The sequence below is a fragment of the Pituophis catenifer genome, unplaced genomic scaffold, assembly GCF_029215685.1.
Source record: "Pituophis catenifer annectens isolate HBS135680 unplaced genomic scaffold, rPitCat1.0.hap2 SCAF_10, whole genome shotgun sequence".
Taxonomy (NCBI): Eukaryota; Metazoa; Chordata; class Lepidosauria; order Squamata; family Colubridae; genus Pituophis; species Pituophis catenifer.
In genome coordinates this window covers 23,425,582-23,448,420 of record NW_027256890.1, presented here as the reverse complement: position 1 = coordinate 23,448,420, position 22,839 = coordinate 23,425,582, and the positions used below count along the sequence as shown (strand labels likewise).

General features: G+C 47.5%; 1 protein-coding gene across 1 annotated transcript in view; it reads right to left on the bottom strand.

Annotated features, from left to right (window-relative positions):
• The window catches only part of NRXN2 (neurexin 2), a 428,827-nt gene extending 406,375 nt beyond the window's left edge, over nt 1-22,452 (bottom strand). Inside the window, exon 1 of the mRNA XM_070951426.1 lies at nt 21,738-22,452. Within this exon, the coding sequence (XP_070807527.1) occupies nt 21,738-22,452 (715 nt within the window). The remainder of the gene's footprint in view (nt 1-21,737) is intronic.
• Nucleotides 22,453-22,839: the final 387 nt, after the last annotated feature.

The following is a 22,839-nucleotide window of genomic DNA, read 5'->3' as shown; positions in this document are numbered from 1 at the left end:
GTTGCAAGGACTGGCTGACCCCGCCCACCCCACCCCTCCCCTCTCCCAGGAGTCTCCACGCAGCCCATTTTGGATGCCAGGTAAGTGCACGACTCACGCGGAGGCTCTGGGAGGGCGAAAAAACGGGCCTACCGGAAGTACCAGGACACATTTCAGGCCTCTGGAGCCCAGGGGAGGCCGTTTTTTACCCTCCCAGAGGTTCGAGGAAAGCCTCCGGAGCCTGGGGGAGGGTGAAAAACGGATCTACTGGAAGTACCGGAAGTCCAAAAATGGGCCCGTTTCAGGCTTCTGGAGGGCCTCTTGAGCCCAGGGGAGGCCGTTTTCACCGTCCCAGAGGCTCGAAGAAACCCTCTGGAGTCTAGGAAGGACGAAAACTCCCTCCCCCCCCCACCGCCATAGTGCAGGAGGCTGAGTAGGCCACGCCCACCATGGCCACGCCCACCCAGCAACCGGGCAGAGAACCGGTTGCTAAAATTTCTGAATCCCACCCCTGGCTAAAGACTGAATCTGAACCATAACACACACACCCTCTGCCCCCCATCAAAGAAAAAAGTAAAACCCCACTCCCTTAGGAGCTTTGGATGGGATTGGACTAATGGCGGTTTCAGCCCCTCGCAGGTTGTTTCGATTGCGTTTTATGTGATGCAAACACTGTTGTCGACTTTGGTTAACCTCTGTCTCCGGTGCCACACAAAACTAGCCAACACGGAAGACCGGGACAAGCTGTTGTCTTTCAGCCTCATTAACAATATGAGGGGGTGGGGCGGGGATTGGCCTACTTTACTGGGTTGCGGTGAAGAGGAGAATAAAGGAATAAAGCAGATAAAGGAAATTCCTGGGTCAACAGAAAATGCTACTCTATCATTACTGGATTCTGCCGTGGAATTTCTCAAAAGTTTTCCTTTCCCTGCTTCCACTCCAGGGGAAGGATACTAAGAGCCTTGGTAGCGCAGCAGACTAAAGTGCTGTTAAGTAGCACCAGCTGCCTGCAATTACTGCAAGTTCAAATCTCACCAGGCTCAAGGTTGACTCAGCCTTCCATCCTTTCGAGGTAGGTAAAATGAGGACCCGGTTTGTGGGGGCAATAAGCTGACTTTCTACAAAAAAGAACACCGCTTTTGGGGGGGGAGCAAAGCCCTACTAAGCAGGTATATACAAAAGTATGAAGGCTATTGCTTAACGCATTGTAAGCCGCCCTGAGAAGGGCGGCATCTAAATCGAACCAATAAATAAATAAATAAAATCCCCATTCCCTCCCCAATCCTGGGGGAAGGATATTGCAAAATCTCCATTCCCATCCCACTCCAGGGGGAAGGATACTGCAAAATCCCCATTCCCACCCCACTCTGGGGCCAGCCAGAGATGGGATTTGCTGGTTCTCCGAACTGCTCAAAATTTCCGCTACCGGTTCTCCAGAACCTGCTGGATTTCACCCCTGCACTAAAACCAATGTCTGAGGACGACCGGATCCAGATATCGTTCTGGTTTCCCCTCCACCAATTTAAGCAGGAGCCGTTGGAACCCTTTCCCAGGGAAGCTCTGATTAGGAAATGAAGCTCATTTGCTCTGATTTTTAACTTTATTTATGGCATTTTTGCTACCACTTCAGCACAGTCCCTTGGGATAAGGATGGATCAGGCAGCATCGAAAGCGCTGCAGTTTTTCCCATCGTAATGTGTCTGCACTCAAAGAGAATGCCGGCAGTTTAATTTAATTTCAACTTGTTATAACCCTTGGCTTGCCCATAAAAAGGAGGAAAAAAAGAGAGAGAGAAAAAATAAGGGTTTCTGAGCATGTGCAGACAGTCCTTTGTTTTTCTCTCTCTGTCGTTGACTAAGTGATCCATCGGATTAATCCACTCATATTTCAGGTGAATATTATGAATATGTTGCATTAAGTCGAGGGCTGGAATAGATGGCCTCCAAGATTTCCAATTTTATACTAAAACTATTTTCATACATTGGTCCAACATCATCCTTCTTCATTTATTCATTTGGCATTGTTTATACCATTTCCCATGTATCCATTTCTAAGCAGTTACGCAAATATCAGGCACAATACTTACAGAAATAAAACACTAAACTGAGAATAATTAAAAAAAACCTGATTGGTCTCATTCCCCCACCCTACCCCCACTTCCCAAAGCTCCAGTTTCTGCAATCCTACTTGTGCATGATTTATGCACATTTGTGAAATGCCATTATGTAGCACAGTTAAACAATCTGCGGAGGGAGAGACGGAAGGAAAAGAATGGGAAGGAGTTGGTGAGGAAAGGAATGGGAGAGAAGCGGGGGGGGGGAAGGAAAGAAGGGAAAAAATTGGAAAGAAAGGAAAAGCATTGGAGAGAGAGAGAGGGAGAGAATTGGAGAAAGAGGGAGGAAGGGAAGAAGGAAAAAGAGGGAGGGAGGGAGTGGGGGAGTGGGGGAGGGAAAAATTGGAGAGAGGGATGGATGGATGGAGGAAGGAAAGGAGGAAAAAGAATTAGGGAAGGAGAGGCAGGAAGAGAATTGGAGAGGGAGAGGGAGGGAAGGAGGGAGGAGAGAAAGAAGGAAAAAGAATTAGGAGGGAAGGAAGGAGGAGAGAAAGAAGGAAAAAGAATGAGGGAAAGAAAGAAAGAAAAGAAAGAAGGAAGGAAGGAAGGAAGGAAGGAAGGAAGGAAGGAAGGAAGGGAAGGAAGGAAAGGAAAGGAAAGGAAAGGAAAGGAAAGGAAAGGAAAGGAAAGGAAAGGAAAGGAAAGGAAAGGAAAGGAAAGAGGAAAGAAAGAGAGAGAGAGAGAGAGAGAATTGGGAAAGGAGGGCAGGAGAGACAGGGTACATTTCCTCCCCCATGTTTAAAATATTTAAAAACAGCCCCCAAACTTGTGTTGTTCCAACAGTGTCCCATGGAGGACGCCATCCACCCCTTAAGAAAGAATGATGTTATCTTTCGTGACCCTTATAACGTGTCAGGCTTTTAATCCCTAAAATCTTTCAATACCAATTTTAGTATCCCCTTTTCATTCATGCTTTTAAGTTTTACGTTCTACTATTCCTCCTTTTTCTTCTCCCTGTATCTGCCGCCTTCGGTACTTACTTGCCAAAGGAGACAAAAACAGGGCAGAAATCAAAGAGACTGACATCCAGGAGTCTCAAGAAGGCTTTAATATTCTTATATAAACCACCTCATCGTAAAGTCCACAAGAATCGCACAAGAATGAGCACTTTCGTGCCACTTTTACGAAAATCTGTATATGCAACAAATCACCCCCTCAGAAAGGGTTAGGGGCCTCCTGTGGCTGACCCACTCCCACTCATCTTGCATTCGAAGATTGAATTATTGTCACCGGGGTTCTGTTTTATTTCTAGCTGAAATTCAGGCCGGGCCTCTCCCCAGCTCTCCCTGGAGAAGCCGGGGATTATTATTGATCATTGAATCGATTTTACATGATTCCCCCATGTTGTTGGCTGGCTAATTGGACCCTTAGCCATCGAACAGAAGCCACCTGTGACTGCTAACCACCAAAGCACTTTTCTCTGTTCAATTTCATTGCGCACAACACGTTGTGCGTTGACGATAAAGGTTTGATTTGATTTGATTTGAAATTTTAAAGGGGGCTTCCTCTGGGAGGGAGATGCTGTTGCCATTTGGGGGGAGGAGGGGGTAAACGGTGGTCCCCATCACTAATAGACTATAATTTGCTTCTTCTTCTTTTTTTAAATCACCGTCTTTATTACTTTTTTTTTTTTTTCAGCCCGCAAGAAATCTCGTCTCCGTGTTTGTTATTTGGGGGCGACTGTGTTTTATCATTGTCTTTTTCAAAATATTTTATGTTCAGTCAGCGGCCCTGAAACATATTATTTTACTGGGCAGCCTGTAAAAAAATAACTATTGAAAAAAGAAAGAAAGAAAGAAAGAAAGAAAGAAAGAAAGAAAGAAAGAAAGAAAGAAAGAAAGAAAGAAAGAAAGAAAGAAAGAAAGAAAGAAAGAAAGAAAGAAAGAAAGAAAGAAAGAAAGAAAGATGGATTTATCCTGGAATGGATGGAGGGTAAAATCCCAGGAACCCAGAAAAGGCTTGTGGCCCAAGGAAGGAGTAAGGTTCAAATCTCTCGCCGTGCCCACCTCCTACCAGAGAGACTGGCTCAGCTCCTTAGCAGACTCAGGCAGGTAAACTGAGTCACGGTTCTTTGGGAAAGAGCCGTGGGTGCAGGCCCCTCCTTCCATCTGCATGGATGGGTGACATCTGTTGGCAGGGGAGGGGGGGATTTATCTGAAGCCAAGATTGACAAAAGAAAGGGAGAGCACACACATACACACACACACAAAAAAAATACACACACACACACACACAGCCTGCACTGGTGACAAAACAACGCCAAGCTAATTAATGCAATTAGTAGCAAATGATCAACGCAACACAAGAAGCAATACAACTGTAATTAGCAGGGAACTGGGCAAAAATTCAGCATTTTTTTTTTTATTTTTTTTTTGCCATCTGCGGGGAGGGAGAAAAAACCACCCTGCTTGCAAAAAGGCAGGTTTGCTGGTTATACCAGGAGCATGGACAGCAGTGAGGGGAGGGGAGGGGGTGGTGGGTGGGGGAGAGAAATCTAGGAGCAAAGCCAAGTGATGAAAAGGGAGAGGGACAATTCCACCCCTTCTCCGTTCCTGCCTTGGGGGACAGAGCTGCATTTGGGGCAGGTTACGGGGAGAGGGGGGGGCCGCTGGATGCAACTTCTGAGTCAGCTCCTCCTCGGAAGGAGGAGGACAGATGTCGTCGGAAGACAGATGTCATTCCTGGTCCAGCAGTATTTGAGGAGGGGGCTTTGAAGCCAGAACAGAACCCATGAAGTCAGTCTCGGCTTCAACCCTGGGCCATTTCTGCCTCAAAAGGAGTGGCTAATGGACTAAACTTAGAGGATCTCTCTTTTTTTTCTCAAATCTGGCACAGAATCCTAGAAAGAGACACCGGAGTGATGCGGCTTCAATGCCCACGACGATGACGAGTTTTATTATCTCTCTTTCTTCATTATTTGCCGGCGTGACATCATCTGTATGTGCCCAGCCTGTTTGCTTACATCTCGGGAATTCGTTGCGGCTGTGCCAGAATCCCATAAAAAAAAAAAAAAAAACACAGGTGAATTCAGGGAACCGCGCGACACAGGTTGCGCCAAATGGCACGGCATGGCGCCAAAGTCGGCTGATTCCATCCAGCCCGAATTGTTCGGCGCACGCTGGATGTGCCAACCGTGCGGAGCCCACATTGTGGGTGTGCCACGGGGCAGGAAAAAAAGAAGGATTGTAGGCTTTGCAATCTTCCCTCGGCCATCGGAGGCCTTTCCAATGTAATTCCACCCCCCCATGCCCCTCCCCAAAAAAGGTTCTCCCCATCACCGACTGGTTGCAAAGCTTTGGAGATATGCCCCCCCCCCCCGAGTGAAGCCGCTCTCAAGAAAAAAAAGAGGCAGGCAGATACCACATTGGGCGCATTCTCTCTCTCTCTCTGGCAGCCTTGAGTAGGCAAGGCAACCTTGGTCTGACCTTGCAGGGAGCACCCAGCCCGACTAGGCCCTGCGACAAGAGGAACAGCTCAGCAAGAAGAAGGGGGGGGTGGAAATTGCGCCCATCACGGAGAGCATGGCTAATGGGAGGAGGCAATGGGTGGCACTGGAGCCCTGAGCATGACATGCGCAGAAGGCAGAGAGAGAGAGAGAGAGAAAGGGATGCAAAATTAGACGAGCAGAACAGGGGAAGGAGACACAGCAAAGAAGAAAGGGAAGGTGGGGTGGGAAAAGGGAGAGGGAGAGATGCCGCCGTGATGGAGATGCCCACTCGGAGGCTGGAGCCAGGCAGACCAGTCGGAGAGGAATTTTTATTTTCCTGCGTTTTATAGCGGAGGGCTAATCCGTTCTCTTCCCCTGCGTTGAAAATCCCCCTCCCTGCTCTCGGAGCCTTTGTGGTGCCTGTCCCCACTGCAACCCTGGGGGAAGGTTAGAATGAGAGACAGCGAGACTGAATGTGGCTCAGATCATCGTTTGCTGGGTTGGTTGGCACATCGCAATTTGTCCAGACTTTATTTATATAAAAAAAAAACATTAATAGGAAAATAAAATTCCTATTGAACTGGGTCTGTCTGGCTTGAGCCTCCAAGAGTGAGTTTTCGTTACATCTGGATGGACCAGATATCCAACTGCCAGTTTTTTTTAACTGTGTGTGGTGTGAAGACAGCCAATTCATGCTTACAGACCAAGATCGGTGGCTTTAGTGTGTTGTGTGCACCTGGCTTCTTCTAAATCTGACAATCAACCCATCAGGCCATGTTAACCGTTTACATTTCATTTAGGAGAGAAACTGAAATCTGGCCTCAACAATCAAGCTATGATTATTATCCCAAACGTGATTTTTTTCCAAGAGGCAACTGGACTTTCTGGTTTTTTTCTTTTTGAAGACGTTTCGTTTCTCCTCCCAGATGGAAATTGACCAAGGAGAGATTCAACCTGGAATTAAGGAGAAATTTTCTGACACTGAGAACAATCAACCCATGGAACAGAAGTTGCCTTCGGAAGTTGTGGGAGCTTCATCCCTGGAGGCTTTCAAGAAGAGACTGGAGTGCCATCTCTCAGAAATGGTGTAGGGTCTCCTGTTTGGGTGGAGGGGGGTTGGACTAGATGACCTACAAGATCCCTTCCAACTCTGTTAATCTGAATCTTCTTCAGCTCTGACTTCAGCTCTGACTCTCCCCACCATCCAGTTGAAGCTGAAGAAGCTTCTGGGAGGAGAAGCGAAACTGGTCCTGGTTAGACAAGTTATGATTATTTATCGAAGTAGGGAAGATACTCTGCACGTCCTCACGACTCTACCGATCAAAAGATCCATGATCGATCAATCAGAGTTCAATTTATAGTCCAGCACCAAACACACAGGCCCGTGATGGCGAACCTATGGCACGCGTGCCACAGGTGGCACATGGAGCCATTTCTGTAGGCACATAAGCGTTGCCTTAGCTCAGCTCCAGCAAGCATGTGCGAGCTGATCAGCTGATTTTTGGGCCTTCCGGGCCCACCGGAAGTCGGGAAACAGGCTGTTTCCGGCCTCCGAAGGGCCTCTCGGGGGGTGGGGAGGGCCATTTTCACCTTCCCCAGGCTCCAAGAAAGCCTCTGGAGCCTGGGGAGGGCAAAAAACGGGCCTACCGGTAACCTTATTTATTTATTTATTTATTGGTTCAATTTATATGCCGCCCTTCTTCGGAGACTCAGGGCGGCTTACAATGCATTAAGCAATAGCCTTCATACTTTTGTATATACCTGCTTAGTAGAGCTTTTGCTCCCCCCCCAAGCGGTGTTCTTTTTTTATACGAAGTCAGCTTATTGCCCCCACAATCCGGGTCCTCATTTTAGCTACCTCGGAAGGATGGAAGGCTGAGTCAACCTTGAGCCTGGTGAGATTTGAACTCGCAGTAATTGCAGGCAGCTGGTGCTACTTAACAGCACTTTAGTCTGCTGTGCCACCAAGGCTCTTTTTGCCGTCGTGTGCCAAAAGTGGGGGAAGCGGGGGGGCATTGAATTATGGGTGTGGGCATGCACAACCCCCCCCACTCTCCACGCTTTTGGCACATAACAGCAAAAAGGTTAGCCATCACTGACACAGGCCTTATAATTTACGCGCACCTCCCTTATTAAGACTTCTTATACAGAACAGAGAGTGCAAAGGTAGGCTTCCTTTTATTAAACCATTTGCAAAAAAAAGTCTTATTTAAAAATAAGGTGTCCTTGAAACGGCACCGTTTCTGGGAGCGCGTGAAGCCGTTATCGCATTTAGAGAATGCACCGTGTGTGGATGCACGGGAGCAGAAGATCATGCTTGCGCGCAAACACACCGCTATTTGCAGTTGTTTCAAGCCGATGATCATGAATTAGCTACTCCGCTGCACACATTATGAATATGTGAAGTGCAGAGTGAAAACGTGTCTGGTAACCACGTCCCTTCCAGCCGACGTGTAGAAACCACTCAGCAACAAAAGAAACACTCTTTGCCTATAGCCAGAATCTCCCCCCCACCTCTTTTTTTTTTCTTATTTATTTTATACAGGTTTGGGGCCGGGGAGGCAGTCTTTTACTACCAGGTTTTCAGTTTCAGGTATCAGCTGAGCGAGTGGGAATTAGGTTCTTGCACAGTGAGAGGAAAAACAAGATAGCAAGTCCAACCGTTGTTGAAATCAGGGACAAAACCAGCTCTACTTCTGCTAATTCCTCCTTATTTCCAGGTTGAATCTCTCCTTGATCGGTTTTCATCCATTCTTCCTTGTCTGGCCTTCAGGTGCCTTGGAAAATAGCTGGACCCCCTTCCTCCTCTCTGTGGCAGCCCCTCAAATATTGGAAGAGGCTCTCCTGTCTCCCCTGGTCCTTCTCTTCACTAGACTAGCCAGGCCTGCAACCGTTCATCGTAGGTTTTAACCTCCAGGCCTCTGATCATGTTAGATAGATTCAGATTAACAGAGTTGGAAGGGACCTTGATTTCATTCCAGATGTGACATGCACACACCAGGGATGGGCCGCTGGGGGTTCGCAGGGGTTCGGGAGAACCTCTAGCTAAGATTCTGTGCAGTTCAGAGAACCCTCAAATCCCACTCCTGGCTGGTCCCTCCCACCCTGCCCTGCCCCACCCAGGAGTCCTCACGCGGCCCGTTTTGGATGCAGGTAAGTGCAGAGCGCGCGCGGAAACTTGGGGAGGGCGAAAAACGGGCCTTACGGAAGTTCGGGAAGGCCTCCAGAGGGCCTTCGGAGCCTGGGGAGGCCGTTTTCGCACTCCTGGAGGCTCAAGTAAAGCCTCTGGAGTCCGGGGAGGGCAAAAACGGGCCTACCAGAAGTTCAGGAAGTTCCCGGGCTCCAGAGAGCCTCCGGAGCCTGGGGAGGCCATTTTTGCCCTTCCAGAGGCTCGAGGAAAGCCTCCGGAGCCTGGGGAGGGCACAAACGCCCCCCCCCCACTGTGGTGCAGGAGGCCGACTAAGCCACACCCACCATGGCCACGCCTACCCAGCAACCGGGCAGAGAACCTCATGCTAAAATTTTTGTAGCCCATCCTTGGCACACACTATCTCCTTTTCTCCAAGGTATAATAAGGCTCCAGAGATTCTCACAGGACGGCATCCAGACGCTCTGATCTATCTGTGGATGATGGATCCACATGGATCCCTGAAGATTTTTAAGAAGAGGTTTGACAGACATTTCTCAAAGGCGGGTTACAGGTGGTCCTCAACTTACCACAGGTTCGTTTAGGGAACCGTTCAAAGTTACGACGGCACTGAAAAAACGACTTAGGATCGCTTTTCACAGTTACAACCTTGGAAGCATCGCCCATGGTCATGTAGTCAAAATTCAGCGGCTTGGCTGCTGGTTCCATATTTTCTGTGTCCCCAGGGCCATGGGATCCTCTTTTTTGAAGCCAGATTCACTTAACAACCAGGTTACTTACCTTAACAACGGCAGCCAAAATGTGGTCGCCGGAGAATCTCGGCTTCAGATGACTCCCAGGTCGCGCGGTTGTCGCCCAAAGTTGCTTTTTTTTTTTCAAAAGGCAACTGGACTTCCTGGTTTTTTCCTTGAAGACGTTTCGCTTCTCATCCCACGAAGCTTCTTCCGTTCTGAAGAAGAACGGAAGAAGCTTCTTGGGATGAGAAGCGAAACATCGTCAAAGAAAAAAACCAGAAAGTCCAGTTGCCTTTTGGGGAAAAAAAAAAACACCTCTGGGAAAATCCAGTATGTTTTAATGATGGATTCCTGCATTGAGCTGGGTGAGACTAATGTTCCTTCCAGTCCTTACATTCAGATTCTGTGAACCTGCTTTAGAATTTAGCCCAGGGTCAGCAACCTGCGGCTCTGGAGTCGCATGTGGCACTTTCGCCCCTCTGCTGCGGCTCCCTGTCACTCAAAATATGTGTCACAACTGCCAACATGCAACCAGTGGTGGGTTCCTCCCGGTTCGGTCAGGTTCTCCCAAGCCGGTAGCGGTGACGATATGACGTCACCGAACCGGTTCTGTCTCCCCACCCCCCCGTTAGGGTGTGTCTAAAAAGTATTTGTTGCTTGTGCAACGAGCAGAGCAGAAACACATAGGGAAGGAGATAAACGTGCAGCTCGTGTGAGAAAAATACTTTATATACAAGATAATAAGCAGTCTCGGTGTAGGTAAAACAGTCCAAGGTCATAAACAGTAATATCAGTCCAGTAAGTATCTTCCCTTACCAAAGCAAACAGACTTTAGTAACTCTCGGTATACAGTACCATATAACAATCCAGTCTAACACCAATCAGCAGAAAGACGCAGGAAGCAACAGGAACAGGAACAATCAGGAACAAGGAACGCTTCTCTGCACTGCTTATTTATGCACTGTAGCCTAATTACAGGGTTCAGCAAACCCTGATTACGTGGCTCAGTTGTTTCTTAAAGAAACAGATATATTGCCTGACCAACAAGTTAGGAGTAAGCTACAAGCTGAACCTAACACCCCCCACGCCAAATGGGTCCAAATGGCTCTTGGAGTGTTTAAGGTTGCACACCCCTGGTTTAGCCACATGCCTCAAGCAAGCCAGCCACAGTAGGGGTGTGCAGGGTTTATGTGTGCAGGCCGCACATATAATGACACACCCCTGCTGGTCAAGCAGCAAATCACCACACCAGGGGTGGGGTTCTAAATTTTTTTACTACCGGTTCTGTGGGCGTGGCTGAGTCCTTCGGGAGTAGGGCGGTATAGAAATCTAATAAATAATAATAATAATAATTTTGTGGGTGTGGCTTGGAGGTCATGTGACTAGGCGGGCGTGGCTAGCTGGTCAGTCATTTCTGGAAGGTCCTCGCACTTACGACCAGTCCTCGCACTTACGACCCGACTTATTTGTTTGCTTTTAACACTGATCAGCTGTAGGACGGCCCTTTGAAGCCCCGCGGCAAGAGTTTAAACAGTTTATTTCCCTCTAGTCATCAGCTGGGACTCAGGAGGCAGCAATAGATTGGGGATGGGGCCAAATAAAAGGTAAGAATAACGTGGGGGGGGTGGGGGGGGGTGGGAGGGCGGGGGGGGAGAACCGGTTCGGTGACGTCATATCGTCACCGCTACCGGTTCGGCCGAACCGGACCGGACCGGGAGGAACCCACCACTGCACCACACCATTTGAGACAGGTTGGGGGTAAAACTAAAACTGTACAAAGGGGCAGCTAAACTATTCTTTGCCCATCACAGGCAATGGGGATGCCTGCAGAAGGTACTCCCAACAGGCAGTTCCCCCTATGTTTTCCCATCCCTGCCTCCATCAGATCTCCTTCGCTCAAGTTCCTGGAAAGGATGTAACCTCAGTCTGCTGGCTTAAATATAGGCGGTGCCCAAATTGGCATTTGTGAGACGAGGGAGGACCAACATTGCCAAGTCAGAGCAAGAAACAACAGATGGAAACTAATCAAGGAGAGAAGCAATCTGGAATGAAGGAGAAATTTCCTGACAATTAATCAGTGGAACCAGTGGTGAAATCCAAATTTTTTTACTACTGGATTTGTGGGCGTGGCTTGGTGGGCATGGTGTAGCTTGCTGGGCGTGGCTTGGTTCGGTTGGCAGGGGAAGGATACTGCAAAATCTCCATTCCCACCCCATTCCAGGGGAAGGATATTACAAAATCCCCATTCCCTCCCCACTCCAGGGGAAGGATATTACAAAATCCCCATTCCCTCTCCACTCCAGGGGAAGGATATTGCAAAATCCCCATTGCCTCCCCACTCTGGGGCCAGCCAGAGGTGGTATTTGCCGGTTCTCCGAACTACTCAAAATTTCCACTACCGGTTCTCCAGAACCTGTCAGAACCTGCTGGATTTCACCCCTGAGTGGAACGGTTTGCCTTCAGAAGTCGTGGCTGCTCCATCATTGGAGGTTTTTAAGAAGCGACGGGACAGTCACTTGTCTGAAATGGTACAGGGCAGTGATGGCGAACCTTTTTGCCATCTTTGGCTGAAGAGGTTGCAGAAAAAAATGCTTTTAGAAGCCTCTGACGATCCCAGCTGAGCCGCGCGATCCTCAGAGGCTTTTTTTTAAACTTTTAAAAGCATTTTTTCAGCCGAAGAGGTTGTACAAAAAATGCTTTTAAAAGTTAAAAGAAAAAAGGCCTCTGATGAGGTGGGCGGGGTAAGTGAGCGGCGACCGGGCCGGGGACCGGTTTGGGGGCGTGGCCAGCCAATGTTATTACCGGTTCTCCAAACTACTACAAATTTTTACCAACGGTTCTTGCGAACTGGTGCGAACTGGGAGCAACCCACCACTGGACTGTACAAAATGCAATACCCAAATTTAAAAAAAAATAAAAAATTCTGGATTATTGTGCCTGCTTCACGAAGCTTGCTAAAAGACAAGGGGTTGGATTCTAACAATAAGCTGAGCCACAAAGTACCCGGCTCCATTTTAGGCTTGTGTGGCAAATGGTGTGAACCCAGGCTGTTAAAAGTTCATCACTGAGCAAGGATTTGAACTCGGGTCATTGCAATCCTACAGCCCAACCACTTCCTTACACAGATAGGTCAGCATTTCAGATTCCCTGCCATCTCATTTCTCCCCTCTTTCTTATTCTCGGCTGGGTTCACCCAACATACTTACAGTAACTTGGTTAGTGAATTAACCAGGGGTGGGTTCTACTTACCTTTACTACCAGTTTGCAACGGGAGCGTGCATGCATGCCAGAGGTGGGTTTCAGCAGGTTCTGACCAGTCCTGGAGAACCTGTAGTAAAAATTCTGACTGGCCCCACCCTCATCTATTCTCTGCCTCCCAAGTCCCAGCTGATTGGGAAGAAATGGGTTTTGTTGTTTTTTTTTAATTTGATTTATATGCCGCCCTTCTCCGGAGACTCAGGGTGGCTTACAATGCGTTATTTTGCAGTAACCTTCCCCTGGAGTGGGGTGGGAATGGAGATTTTACAGTATCCTTCCCCTGCTAAGCCCACCAAGCCATGCCACACCCACCAAGCCACACCCACAGAACCGGTAGTAAAAAAATTTGAAATCCACCACTGGCACACGTGAGCACTTCTGCACATGCACAGAAGCTTCTGCATGCGCAGATCGTCAATTATGACGTCCAGGCGGGTGGGTGGAGCTTTTACTACCGGTTCTAAAGAACCGGACAGAACTGGGAGCAACCCACTACTGGAATTAACCCAATTTTCTGGATTTGCACACAATGCAAGAATAATTAAATTGGCCCAAAGCTGCTGGCTTTGCACAATACACTAAACCACATAAACTCATACATGATTAACACTAAAAAGCTTTTAATGTATCTTGTGCTGTTAATACAGCTACTAAGGCTTTCGTTGACCCGGCTAAGAATATCGTGGGAATGCAGCCACTGAATCATAAACCAGCCAACACGCTAAGCAAACAAGCACAAGAAAGTCCGAGATTAAAACTAACTAAGCTTAACATACATGAATGCAGCTGCCAAGGCTCTCGCTGACCTAATTAAGCATGCTGTGTGGACACAACCCCAAAGGATTTACGTGCAAAAGGGGCAATGTGTCTGGGGAGGCAGCAGAATATTTCAAAATGTAAGAATATACAGAATAAGAGAGTTGGAAGGGACCTTGTAGGTCATCTACTCCAACCCTCTGCTCAGCCAGAAGAAGACCCCACCATTTCTGACAAGTAGCTGCCCAGTCTCTTCTTGAAAGCCTCCTGTGATGGATCACCCACAACTTCTGAAGGCAAGCTGTTCTGATGGTTGATTGTTCTCAGTGTCACAAAATTTCTCCTTATTTCCAGGTTGAATCTCTCCTTGATCGGTTTCATCCATTGTTCCTTGTCTGGCCTTCAGGGGCTTTGGAAAATAGCTTGACCCCCTTCCTCCTCTCTGGGGCAGCCCCTCGGATATTGGAAGATGCTCTCCTGTCTCCCCTGGTCCTTCTCTTCACTAGAGTAGCCAGGCCCAGTTCCTGCAACCGTTCATTGTATGTTTTAGCCTCCAGTCCCCTAATCCTCTTGGTTGCTCTTCTCTGCACTCTTTCTAGAGTCTCAACATCTTTTTTATAGTGTGGTGACCAAAAGTCGATGCAGCACACTCTAAAAAAGATTTAACACGCATGTAAAATGCCTATGCCTTACAACAGCAATGGTTATTACAATTACACCAGGAGTGATTGTGAAACAGATTCCTGGGACATTTAAAGAAACCAAAGTTAAACTTGCAGGTAGATTTCACATCACTAAGTGTTGTATCTTATGGTTCTTGATGAGTGTATTTTATTTTTCTTTATGTACACTGAGAGCATATGCACCAAAGACAAATTCCTTGTGTGTCCAATCAGACTTGGCCAATAAAGAATGCTATGCTATGCTATGCTATGCTATGCTATGCTATGCTATGCTATGCTATGCTATGCTGTACACTATGCTATGCTATGTAATGCTATACTATATGCTATGCTACGCTATGCTATGCTGCTCCATCATTCCAAAAATTAACCACTGATGCAGACACCGCCAGCAATGTTTTGTCCACAGCCATCCAAAACAAAAACAAAAAACAAAACTGGACATCCTTCTCCTCCATAAATAAGGTTGGCTCAGCCTTCTGTCCTTCTGAGATCTGTAAAATGAGGACCTGGATTGTTGGGGGAAAATAGGCTGACTCTGTAAACCGCTTAGAGAAGGCTGTAAAGCACCGTGAAACACTATATAAGTCTAAGTGCTATTGCTATTGTCCTTCCTTCTTTCCTTCCTTCTTTCCTTCCTTCCCTCCCTCCCTCCCTTCCCAATGGTTAGAATGTAGTATTGCAGGCTCTGCCCACTGCCAGAAGTTCGATCCTGTCCGGCTCAAGATTGACTCAGCTATCCATCCTTCCGAGGTCGGTAAAATGCAGACCCAGATTGTGACTCTATAAACCGCTTAGAGAGGGCCGTAAAGCACTGTGAAGCGGTATATAAGTCAAAATGCTATTGCTATAAATATTTCCGCCTGTTGCCCAAAATGCCCCCTACCTCCTATGTCGTCATGCATCCTATTCTAAACCCATCAGCCAGACAGAGTGGGGTTTCCACAGCAACAAGCCCAGGCAACAGCTATCAATCATTCCAGCCGCCAAGAAGTCAGCCGGCCAAAGTTCCAGCGTTGGCACAAGAGCGGCATCGTTGCCAAGCCCCCCCCCCGCCCCCCCACTTCCCCAGCTACCAGTTCGGCCAGTTGGTCCAGCCATCTGTAGGTCAGCCTCTCTCTCTCTCCCTCTCCCCCCACACAACAGGTAGCCTGCGAGTGGGGCCTAGCCAAAGGGCCTTCCTGTGGGTGTTGTGTTATGTATATCTGTGTGTGAGCGAGAAGCCGAGAGGATGCTCTTGACGTCAACGGGCACAATTCGGGCGTCTGGTGCGAGACGAGGGGAACGCTTGCAAGAGGAGTTATGTAAACTGAGAGTGTCTCATTGCTGTGGAGTTTCTAACGTCGCTGCCAGCAGTTCCAAGCAAGATAGAAGACAGAAGACAAGTTGGGTCAAAAGGGCTCAAGGCCTGTGTGTTATACCGATAGATTGATGGGAGAAGACGAGCCAGCAGAAATCAAGGCGTCTAAGCTTCACGACTACGGAAGGAGCTTCCGAGTTAACTTGGTCCCCCCGAATTAACTCCTCTCCTGGGGGTTGCCCCGTCCAGTAAATCATCATCTAACCAAATGAGCTGGGCTGACACGCTACGATGCTAAAAAGCTTAACCAAGGTTAGCACTCCCCGAGCAGGGCACGTGGGGAAAATTCAGCCACTTACCTCATCTTAACTGTATTTAATTAACACCGTTTTCATTTACGCTTAAATTTAAAATTCAGCCGAGTTACGTTTTAATTTAAATAGGCCAATCCCGCTGCCCGCCGTTGCAAAACCCTGTTCTGCAGACGGAATGAAAATGTAAGTCCGGGAAGAAATAAAACTACCGTGTTTCCCCAAAAATAAGACCTCCCCTGATAATAAGCCCAATCGGGCTTTTGAGCGCATGCACTAAAATAAGCCCTCCCCTGAAAATAAGACCTCCCTGAAAATATTTAAGCGTATATGCAGCCGGTCCCCGCCATTTCCTCTGGTTAGGGTTAGGGAGACAGAGCTGGAAATCAGGTAAGATGGCAAGAGGAGCCCCGTCTTGCTCCACGCGCCCCAAAATAATAAAACCTCCTTGAAAATAAGGCCAAGCGCTTATTTCAGGGTTCAAAAAAATATAAGACAGAGTCTTATTTTCAGGGAAATACGGTAGAGGTTCTGGGGCTGCAATTACAAAGCCTTGGAAGTGAAACCAAGGTGTGATAGAATTTAGCTGAGTTTATTCAACACGTTAAAATAAGCTAAGATATTTGGGTAGCGTGTTGTCTTGCTGTCGCATTAAGCCAAGATACTGTGTGGGTTTTTTTTTTCTGTTGGGGTCCTGCACTTTATTTATTTTTATTTATTCAATTTGGAGACCACCCAATTCCCAAAAGATTTTGAGCAGCGGGGGAGAAAATGAAAACCAAATAAATTAAAAAATTAAATGGACCCCAAACCAGCAAAAATAAACAAAAGGCCAACCTCCAGTCTCACCCCCTGTCCTGAGAGCAGTCAAGGGTGGGAGCTACACCAATGCATATTACAAAAATACAAAGTATTTGGGACCCCCAAATACTTAATAATTTGGGGGTCCAAATTTAGAATGCTATATGAAGCAAACCGCAATTTTCATATTGTGCTAAGTCATCATGAGTTATTTCATTTACTTCCATGACCATTGTTATTTGCTTATTTAACAAATTTATACGGCTGACCTTTTCACTGAATTTGATTCTGGGTGGTATATTTATTGGTTTATTTATTTATTGGTTTGATTTATATGCCGCCCTTTCTCCGGAGACTCAGGGCGGCTTACAATGCGTTAAGCAATAGCCTTCATACTTTTGAATATACCTGCTTAGTAGGGCTTTCGGCCCCCCTAAGCGGTGTTCTTTTTTATACAAAGTCAGCTTATTGCCGCCACAATCCGGGTCCTCATTTTACCTACCTCGGAAGGATGGAAGGCTGAGTCAACCTTGAGCCTGGTGAGATTTGAACTTGCAGTGATTGCAGGCAGCTGGAGCTACTTAATAGCACTTTAGTCTGCTGCGCCACCAAGACTCCTTTTGTATAATACAACCAACAATTAAAACAATGACCCAACTGTTAAAAGTAATTTTTAAAAAAATAAGTGAAAGCAAAATGGTGGGAGAAGAATGTCCATCTAATCTTAGATCCCCAAGGAAGATTTGCAAACTATGGTTTCTGCCCATAACTCTGATCAACTGGGCTTTTTTCTATCCATGTTTCCCCAAAAATAAGACCCTGTCTTATATTTTTTTGAAGCCTGAAATAAGCGCTTGGCCTTATTTTCGGGGAGGTCTTATTATTTTGGGGCGTGTGGAGCAAGATGGGGCTCCTCTTGCTGTCTTACCTGATTTCCAGCTCTGCGTTTAAATATTTTTCGAGAGGGCTTATTTTCGGGGGGGGGGGGAATGCACTCAAAAGCCCGATTGGGCTTATTATCAGGGGATGTCTTATTTTTGGGGAAACAGGATGCAAACAAAACCAGTACAATCTGTGAACCTTATCATCCACTGCAACATTGTTGTTGTTTTTTTCTGATTTAAACCTTTCAAGGAGCTTTTGTAAAAGATCTCTGAATAAAGGATGGAGGATCCAGCCAATGAGAAAAACTGGATCCAGATATGTACAGATCAGGTCTGCTGAGTCCTCCCCCTCACAACAGCCGAGTGATGCTCAGGGACATGGCAGGCAGCAAGGATGCCCTCCAGCAGTTCTGAATCGCCAGGCTTCCTGACCATGGTAATTTCTTCCCACAATCCCCTGGAGGCACACTATACCAAAGGCATTGTGGGAAATTAAAAATAGTGGCTTTTAGACCCAGAGGCCTGATTTTGAGGAGCCCTGAGGCACTGGCTTGTTTTCTCCAGGACCAACACTTGTAACCAGTAAGCTCCCTTTTCTGCCTTGTCTTATGACCCTCAAACAGATTTCACGTATTTTGATGAAGGTTTGATAAAAAAAATAGGACACATCACCATGAAAACCCAGGTGAAAAGTACAGAATTAGGAAGTCAGAGACTGCATCCTTCTCTTCTCAGGAAGCTCAAACTGCCCAAGGAGCTGCTGATCGAGTTCTATAGACGAAAAATTGAGTCTGTCATCTGCACCTCTGTATCTGTCTGGTTTGGCTCTGCAACCCACCAAGACAGACAGAGACTTCAGAGGATCATTAGAACTGCAGAAAAAACCATGGCTACCAACCTGCCTTCTGTTGAAGACCTGTATACTGCACGAATCAAAAAGAGGGCTGGGAAAATATCGACAGACCCCTCTCATCCTGGACATAAATTGTTTCAAATCCTACCCTCAAAACGACGCTATAGGGCACTGCACACCAGAACAACTAGACACAAGGACAGTTTTTTCCCAAACGCCATCACTCTGCTAAACGAATAATTCCCTCAACACTGTCAAACTATTCACTAAGTCTGCACTACTATTAATCTTCTCATCATCCCTATCACTCATCTCCTCCCACTTATGACTGCATGACTGGTAACCTTGTTGCTGGTATCCTTACGACTTCTATTTATATTGTTTCCTGATTGCTTATTTGTAACCTATGACTATCATTAAGTGTTGTACCTTATGATTCTTGACGAATGTATCTTTTCTTTTATGTACACTGAGAGCGTGTGCACCAAAGACAAATTCCTTATGTGTCCAATCACACTTGGCCAATAAAGAATTCTATTCTATATCATGGTGACCAAAACCGGATGCAATATTACACACACACACACACACACACACACACACACACACAGAGCCCTTCTACGTAGCACTCGCAATGTCCTTGAAAACACTATCCACAATATCATATTTTTTTTGAAGCAGGCACTACTGCAGTTTTCCCACAATCCCCCTGAAATGGTGTTTAGTCAGGGGCATTGTGGGAAATAAATATTACCGTGTTTCCCCAAAAATAAGACCCTGTCTTATATTTTTTTGAACCCTGAAATAAGCATTTGGCCTTATTGCCATGCACTCAAAAGCCCGATTTGGGCTTATTATCAAGGGAGGTCTTATTTTGGGAGAAACAGGGTATCTATCTATCTATCTCCATCATCTATATTTATTTATTTATATCTATTTGTCGCTGTCTCTTATCTGTCTCTGGTTATCTATCTATCTATCTATCTATCTATCTATCTATCTATCTATCTATCTATCTTCTCTCCCTCTAATCCTTCTGTCTGTCTGTCTGTCTGTCTGTCTGTCTATCTACCATGTTTCCCCGAAAATAAGACCCTGTCTTATATTTTTTTGAACCCTGAAATAAGCCCTTGGCCTTATTGCCATGCACTCAAAAGCCCGATTGGGCTTATTATCAGGGGATGTCTTATTTTGGGGGAAACAGGGTAAGTTTGGATCACCTCCGGAAAAGCCATATTCTACAAACAGAGTCTTTGTTACTCTTTCTTTCACAAAAAAATAGGCTGTTTCTCTTTCAAAGGGTGATTGTTCTTAGTGTGAGCGAGGTTAACAAAAGAAAGCGAAAACTATGAGGAGTAGAACCTTGGGGAGAAAAATATGGAAAGACACCCAAGAAAAAAAAACCTTCGGGAAAGTGGGGGTTTCAGGAACAGGAAAAGAGAAATAGAGGTACTTTCAGTAACAGTAACAGAGCTGGAAGAGACCTTGGAGGTCATCTAGTCCAACCCTCTGCTCACGCAGGAGACCTATACTAGGGATTCGAACCGCCGAACTGCCGACCTTTCTGATCGGACAAGCTCAGCGTCTTAGCCACTTGAGCCACCTAGCAAGGCAAAGGGGTACTGAGAGGTACTGAGTCAGTGAGTGTGGGAGAAAGGCTCTGCAGATTCGAAGCGAGCAAGCAAGCATAAGCAACAGGTTTTCCAAACACATTTTTCAGACGATTAAACCCAAATTCGAAAAGCGTCGAGAGCTGCAGTTGGACCGGCATCTGCCGTTCCGGACTCCAAGGGATGAAAACCGAAGCGGAGATTTTCACTGCTGCCACTAAGAAGCAAAGCAATGACATCACCTCTTCCCTGCAACATCAGGAGGATAGCATACCTGTACTCCACTGGAACTGTTCCCAGCATGGAGATTATAGGCCTTTTTTTACCCAGTTACAGAACGTGGACGGGGGAAGGTAAGGAAACAGGGGCCAAGCTGCTTCCAATCCCAAGCCAGGGTAGGATTATTAAAACCTCTTTCTGTTAGACGGCATCCTTTACAATGTGCCAGGTGTTGTACGGAAAAAAGGAGGCTGTGAGTCTTGGCTTACAACCCAGCGGAGATAAATAAAAGCAAAACAGAATGAGTAAACAGGGCCAATCCCAAAGGAGCTTTTTTTTTTCAAGAGGCAACTGGACTTTCTGCTTTTTCTTTTGAAGACGTTTCGCTTCTCATCCGAGAAGCTTCTTCACCTCTGACTGGATGGTGGGAAAGGGAAGGATTTTCACCAATCCAGTCGGAGCTGAAGAAGCTGCTTGGAGGAGAAGCGAAACGTCTGCCAAGAAAAAAGCAGAAAGTCCAGTTGCCTCTTGGAAAAAAAGCATCTTTGGGACAACTAAAAACCTGGAGGATGGAGAATCTCCGTAGGCCAGGGGTTCCCAACCTTTTCTATACCCCGCAGCCCTAGAACGCTTCTGATATATTGATATACCCCTTAAAAAAGTAAATAATTATATGCATATAATTATGCATATACACTACCGTGTTTCCCCAATATAAGGCCAGGTCTTATATTAATTTTTGCTCCAAAAAGACGCATTAGGGCTTATTTTCTGGTTAGGTCTTATTTTGGGGGGGAAATACGGTACTAAATGCATCCATCTGGTTGACAATCTTAACTGGGGCTTATTTTGGGGGTAGTAGAGCTTATATTACGAGCATCCTGAAAAATCATGCTAGGACTTATTTTCCGCTTGGGCCTTATTTTTGGGGAAACGGTATAATTCTGAAACTTCTAAACCAGTGATGGCAAACCTTTTAGGCACAAAGTGCCCAAACCCAGAGCACCAGAAACCTGACGACCAGCTGGCCGGTGTGCATGCGTGCCTCGGAAACCCGATGACCAGCTGCCTGAGCTGGGGCGATGGCGCATGTACCCACAGAGAGGGCTTTGTGTGCCATCTTTGTCACGTGTATCATAGGTTCACCATCACGGTTCTAAACCCCCCTGGAATATCATCTTGCACCCCTGGTTGGGAACCCCTGCCATAGACATTTAAACGGGGCAATCTTTCAGTGGCTGGGTTCATACAGTGGTGCTATTCAGATGTTCTATCCGGTTCGGGCGAAGCGGTAGTAGTGGCTGCAGTAGGTTCCACCCGGACATTATCACGTCACATTTTTGACCCTCTGCACATCTGCAGAAGGTCCCATTTGCGAACCGGTAGTGAAGGTAAGTGAATACCACCCCTGGGTTCACACAACATGGGGATCCCACATGATTTCAACCCCACATCTAGCTCTGATCAAACCACATCTATTACAATCGGGAACAGCCAATTGTGACGACTGCTTGGCCCAGCATGGCAAAATGAGGGATGGGGTCCCACAGCATACCAACCCATAAACCCACCTACTCCTTTTGAGCAGCTCCCGCCAAAGGGGGAGCCTATTTTTGACCTTGGAGCATTGAGAGAAGGAGAATCCCTGCTGACCTTCTTACCTTCACTGCAAAACTTGCCCTGGAAGCCGGTGAGGCGGCAATCACACTGCACTTCACTGTTGACCACAGTACAAATCCCACCGTTGACGCAGGGATTCTGCTTGGCACACAGGTATTCCATGTCGCTGCGGATGCCCTGGCTACCCAAGAGGGCGGGGGGCATGTCTCCCACCTTGAGGTTGGCCACCATCCCACGAAAGGGCATCTCGTACTTGACCGTGCTGAGCGTCAGGGCCGACAAGCGGACGTCTGGCGGGATGCCACCCACAAAGAGATCACTATCCACCGCCATGTCACGCCGCTTCGACTTGACTTCGGCCACCCGGGCTTCGCCGTCCACCACCAGCATGGTCTCTCGGTAGTTGCGGGTCAAGAGCACCATGTGCCAGCGGTCGTCGTTGATGGGGGTCTCTAGGTGCAGGCTGGCTGGCTCCGCGCAGGAGATGGTGAAGCGCAAACGGAAACGGCCCTCCAAGATCAAGAGTTCCAGGAAATCACAGTTGCCCCCGTCGTCCAGGTACAAGACCAGAGCGCGAGACACGTTGCTCTTGATGCTGAAGCTCAGCTCCCCGGAGGAACTGGCATCCCACCGGGCGTAGCGAGCCCACTGCCCTGGCGTGCCCCCAAACTCCAAAGCTGCTCCCCCGGCTCCAGGACCCAGGACCAAGCCAATCAGCAATGCCAGAGGCACCAGCAAACAAACCGACTTCTCCATGGCAGGCCCACTGTCAACCGGGGGCCCCCTTGGGGACGCCCTCAAATCCTCATGAGACGGGAGGAGAGCAAAATCCTGTGGGAGGAAGGCCGGTCCAAGGGTTGCTCCTTAGACAAAAGAGCCTGTGAGGAGGCTGCAGGAGGAAGGGAAGAGGTTCTTCTTGCGTAGGCAAGGGCCACGGAAGTCCTTCGGGCGGGTCCCCTTCCCAAGAGGGAAGGTGGCTCTCAGAGACTGGCATACAGCATCTTCCTCTGCAGCCGGCTGGGGCAAGCTGAGCAGAGTTTCACCCCCCCCTACAGGAGAAAGGTTGCTCCCTGCCGCCAGTAACTCCGCAAGATCCACCGGAGGGAAAGCCCTCCAGATGCGCTCGGAGCTCAGCCTGGAATG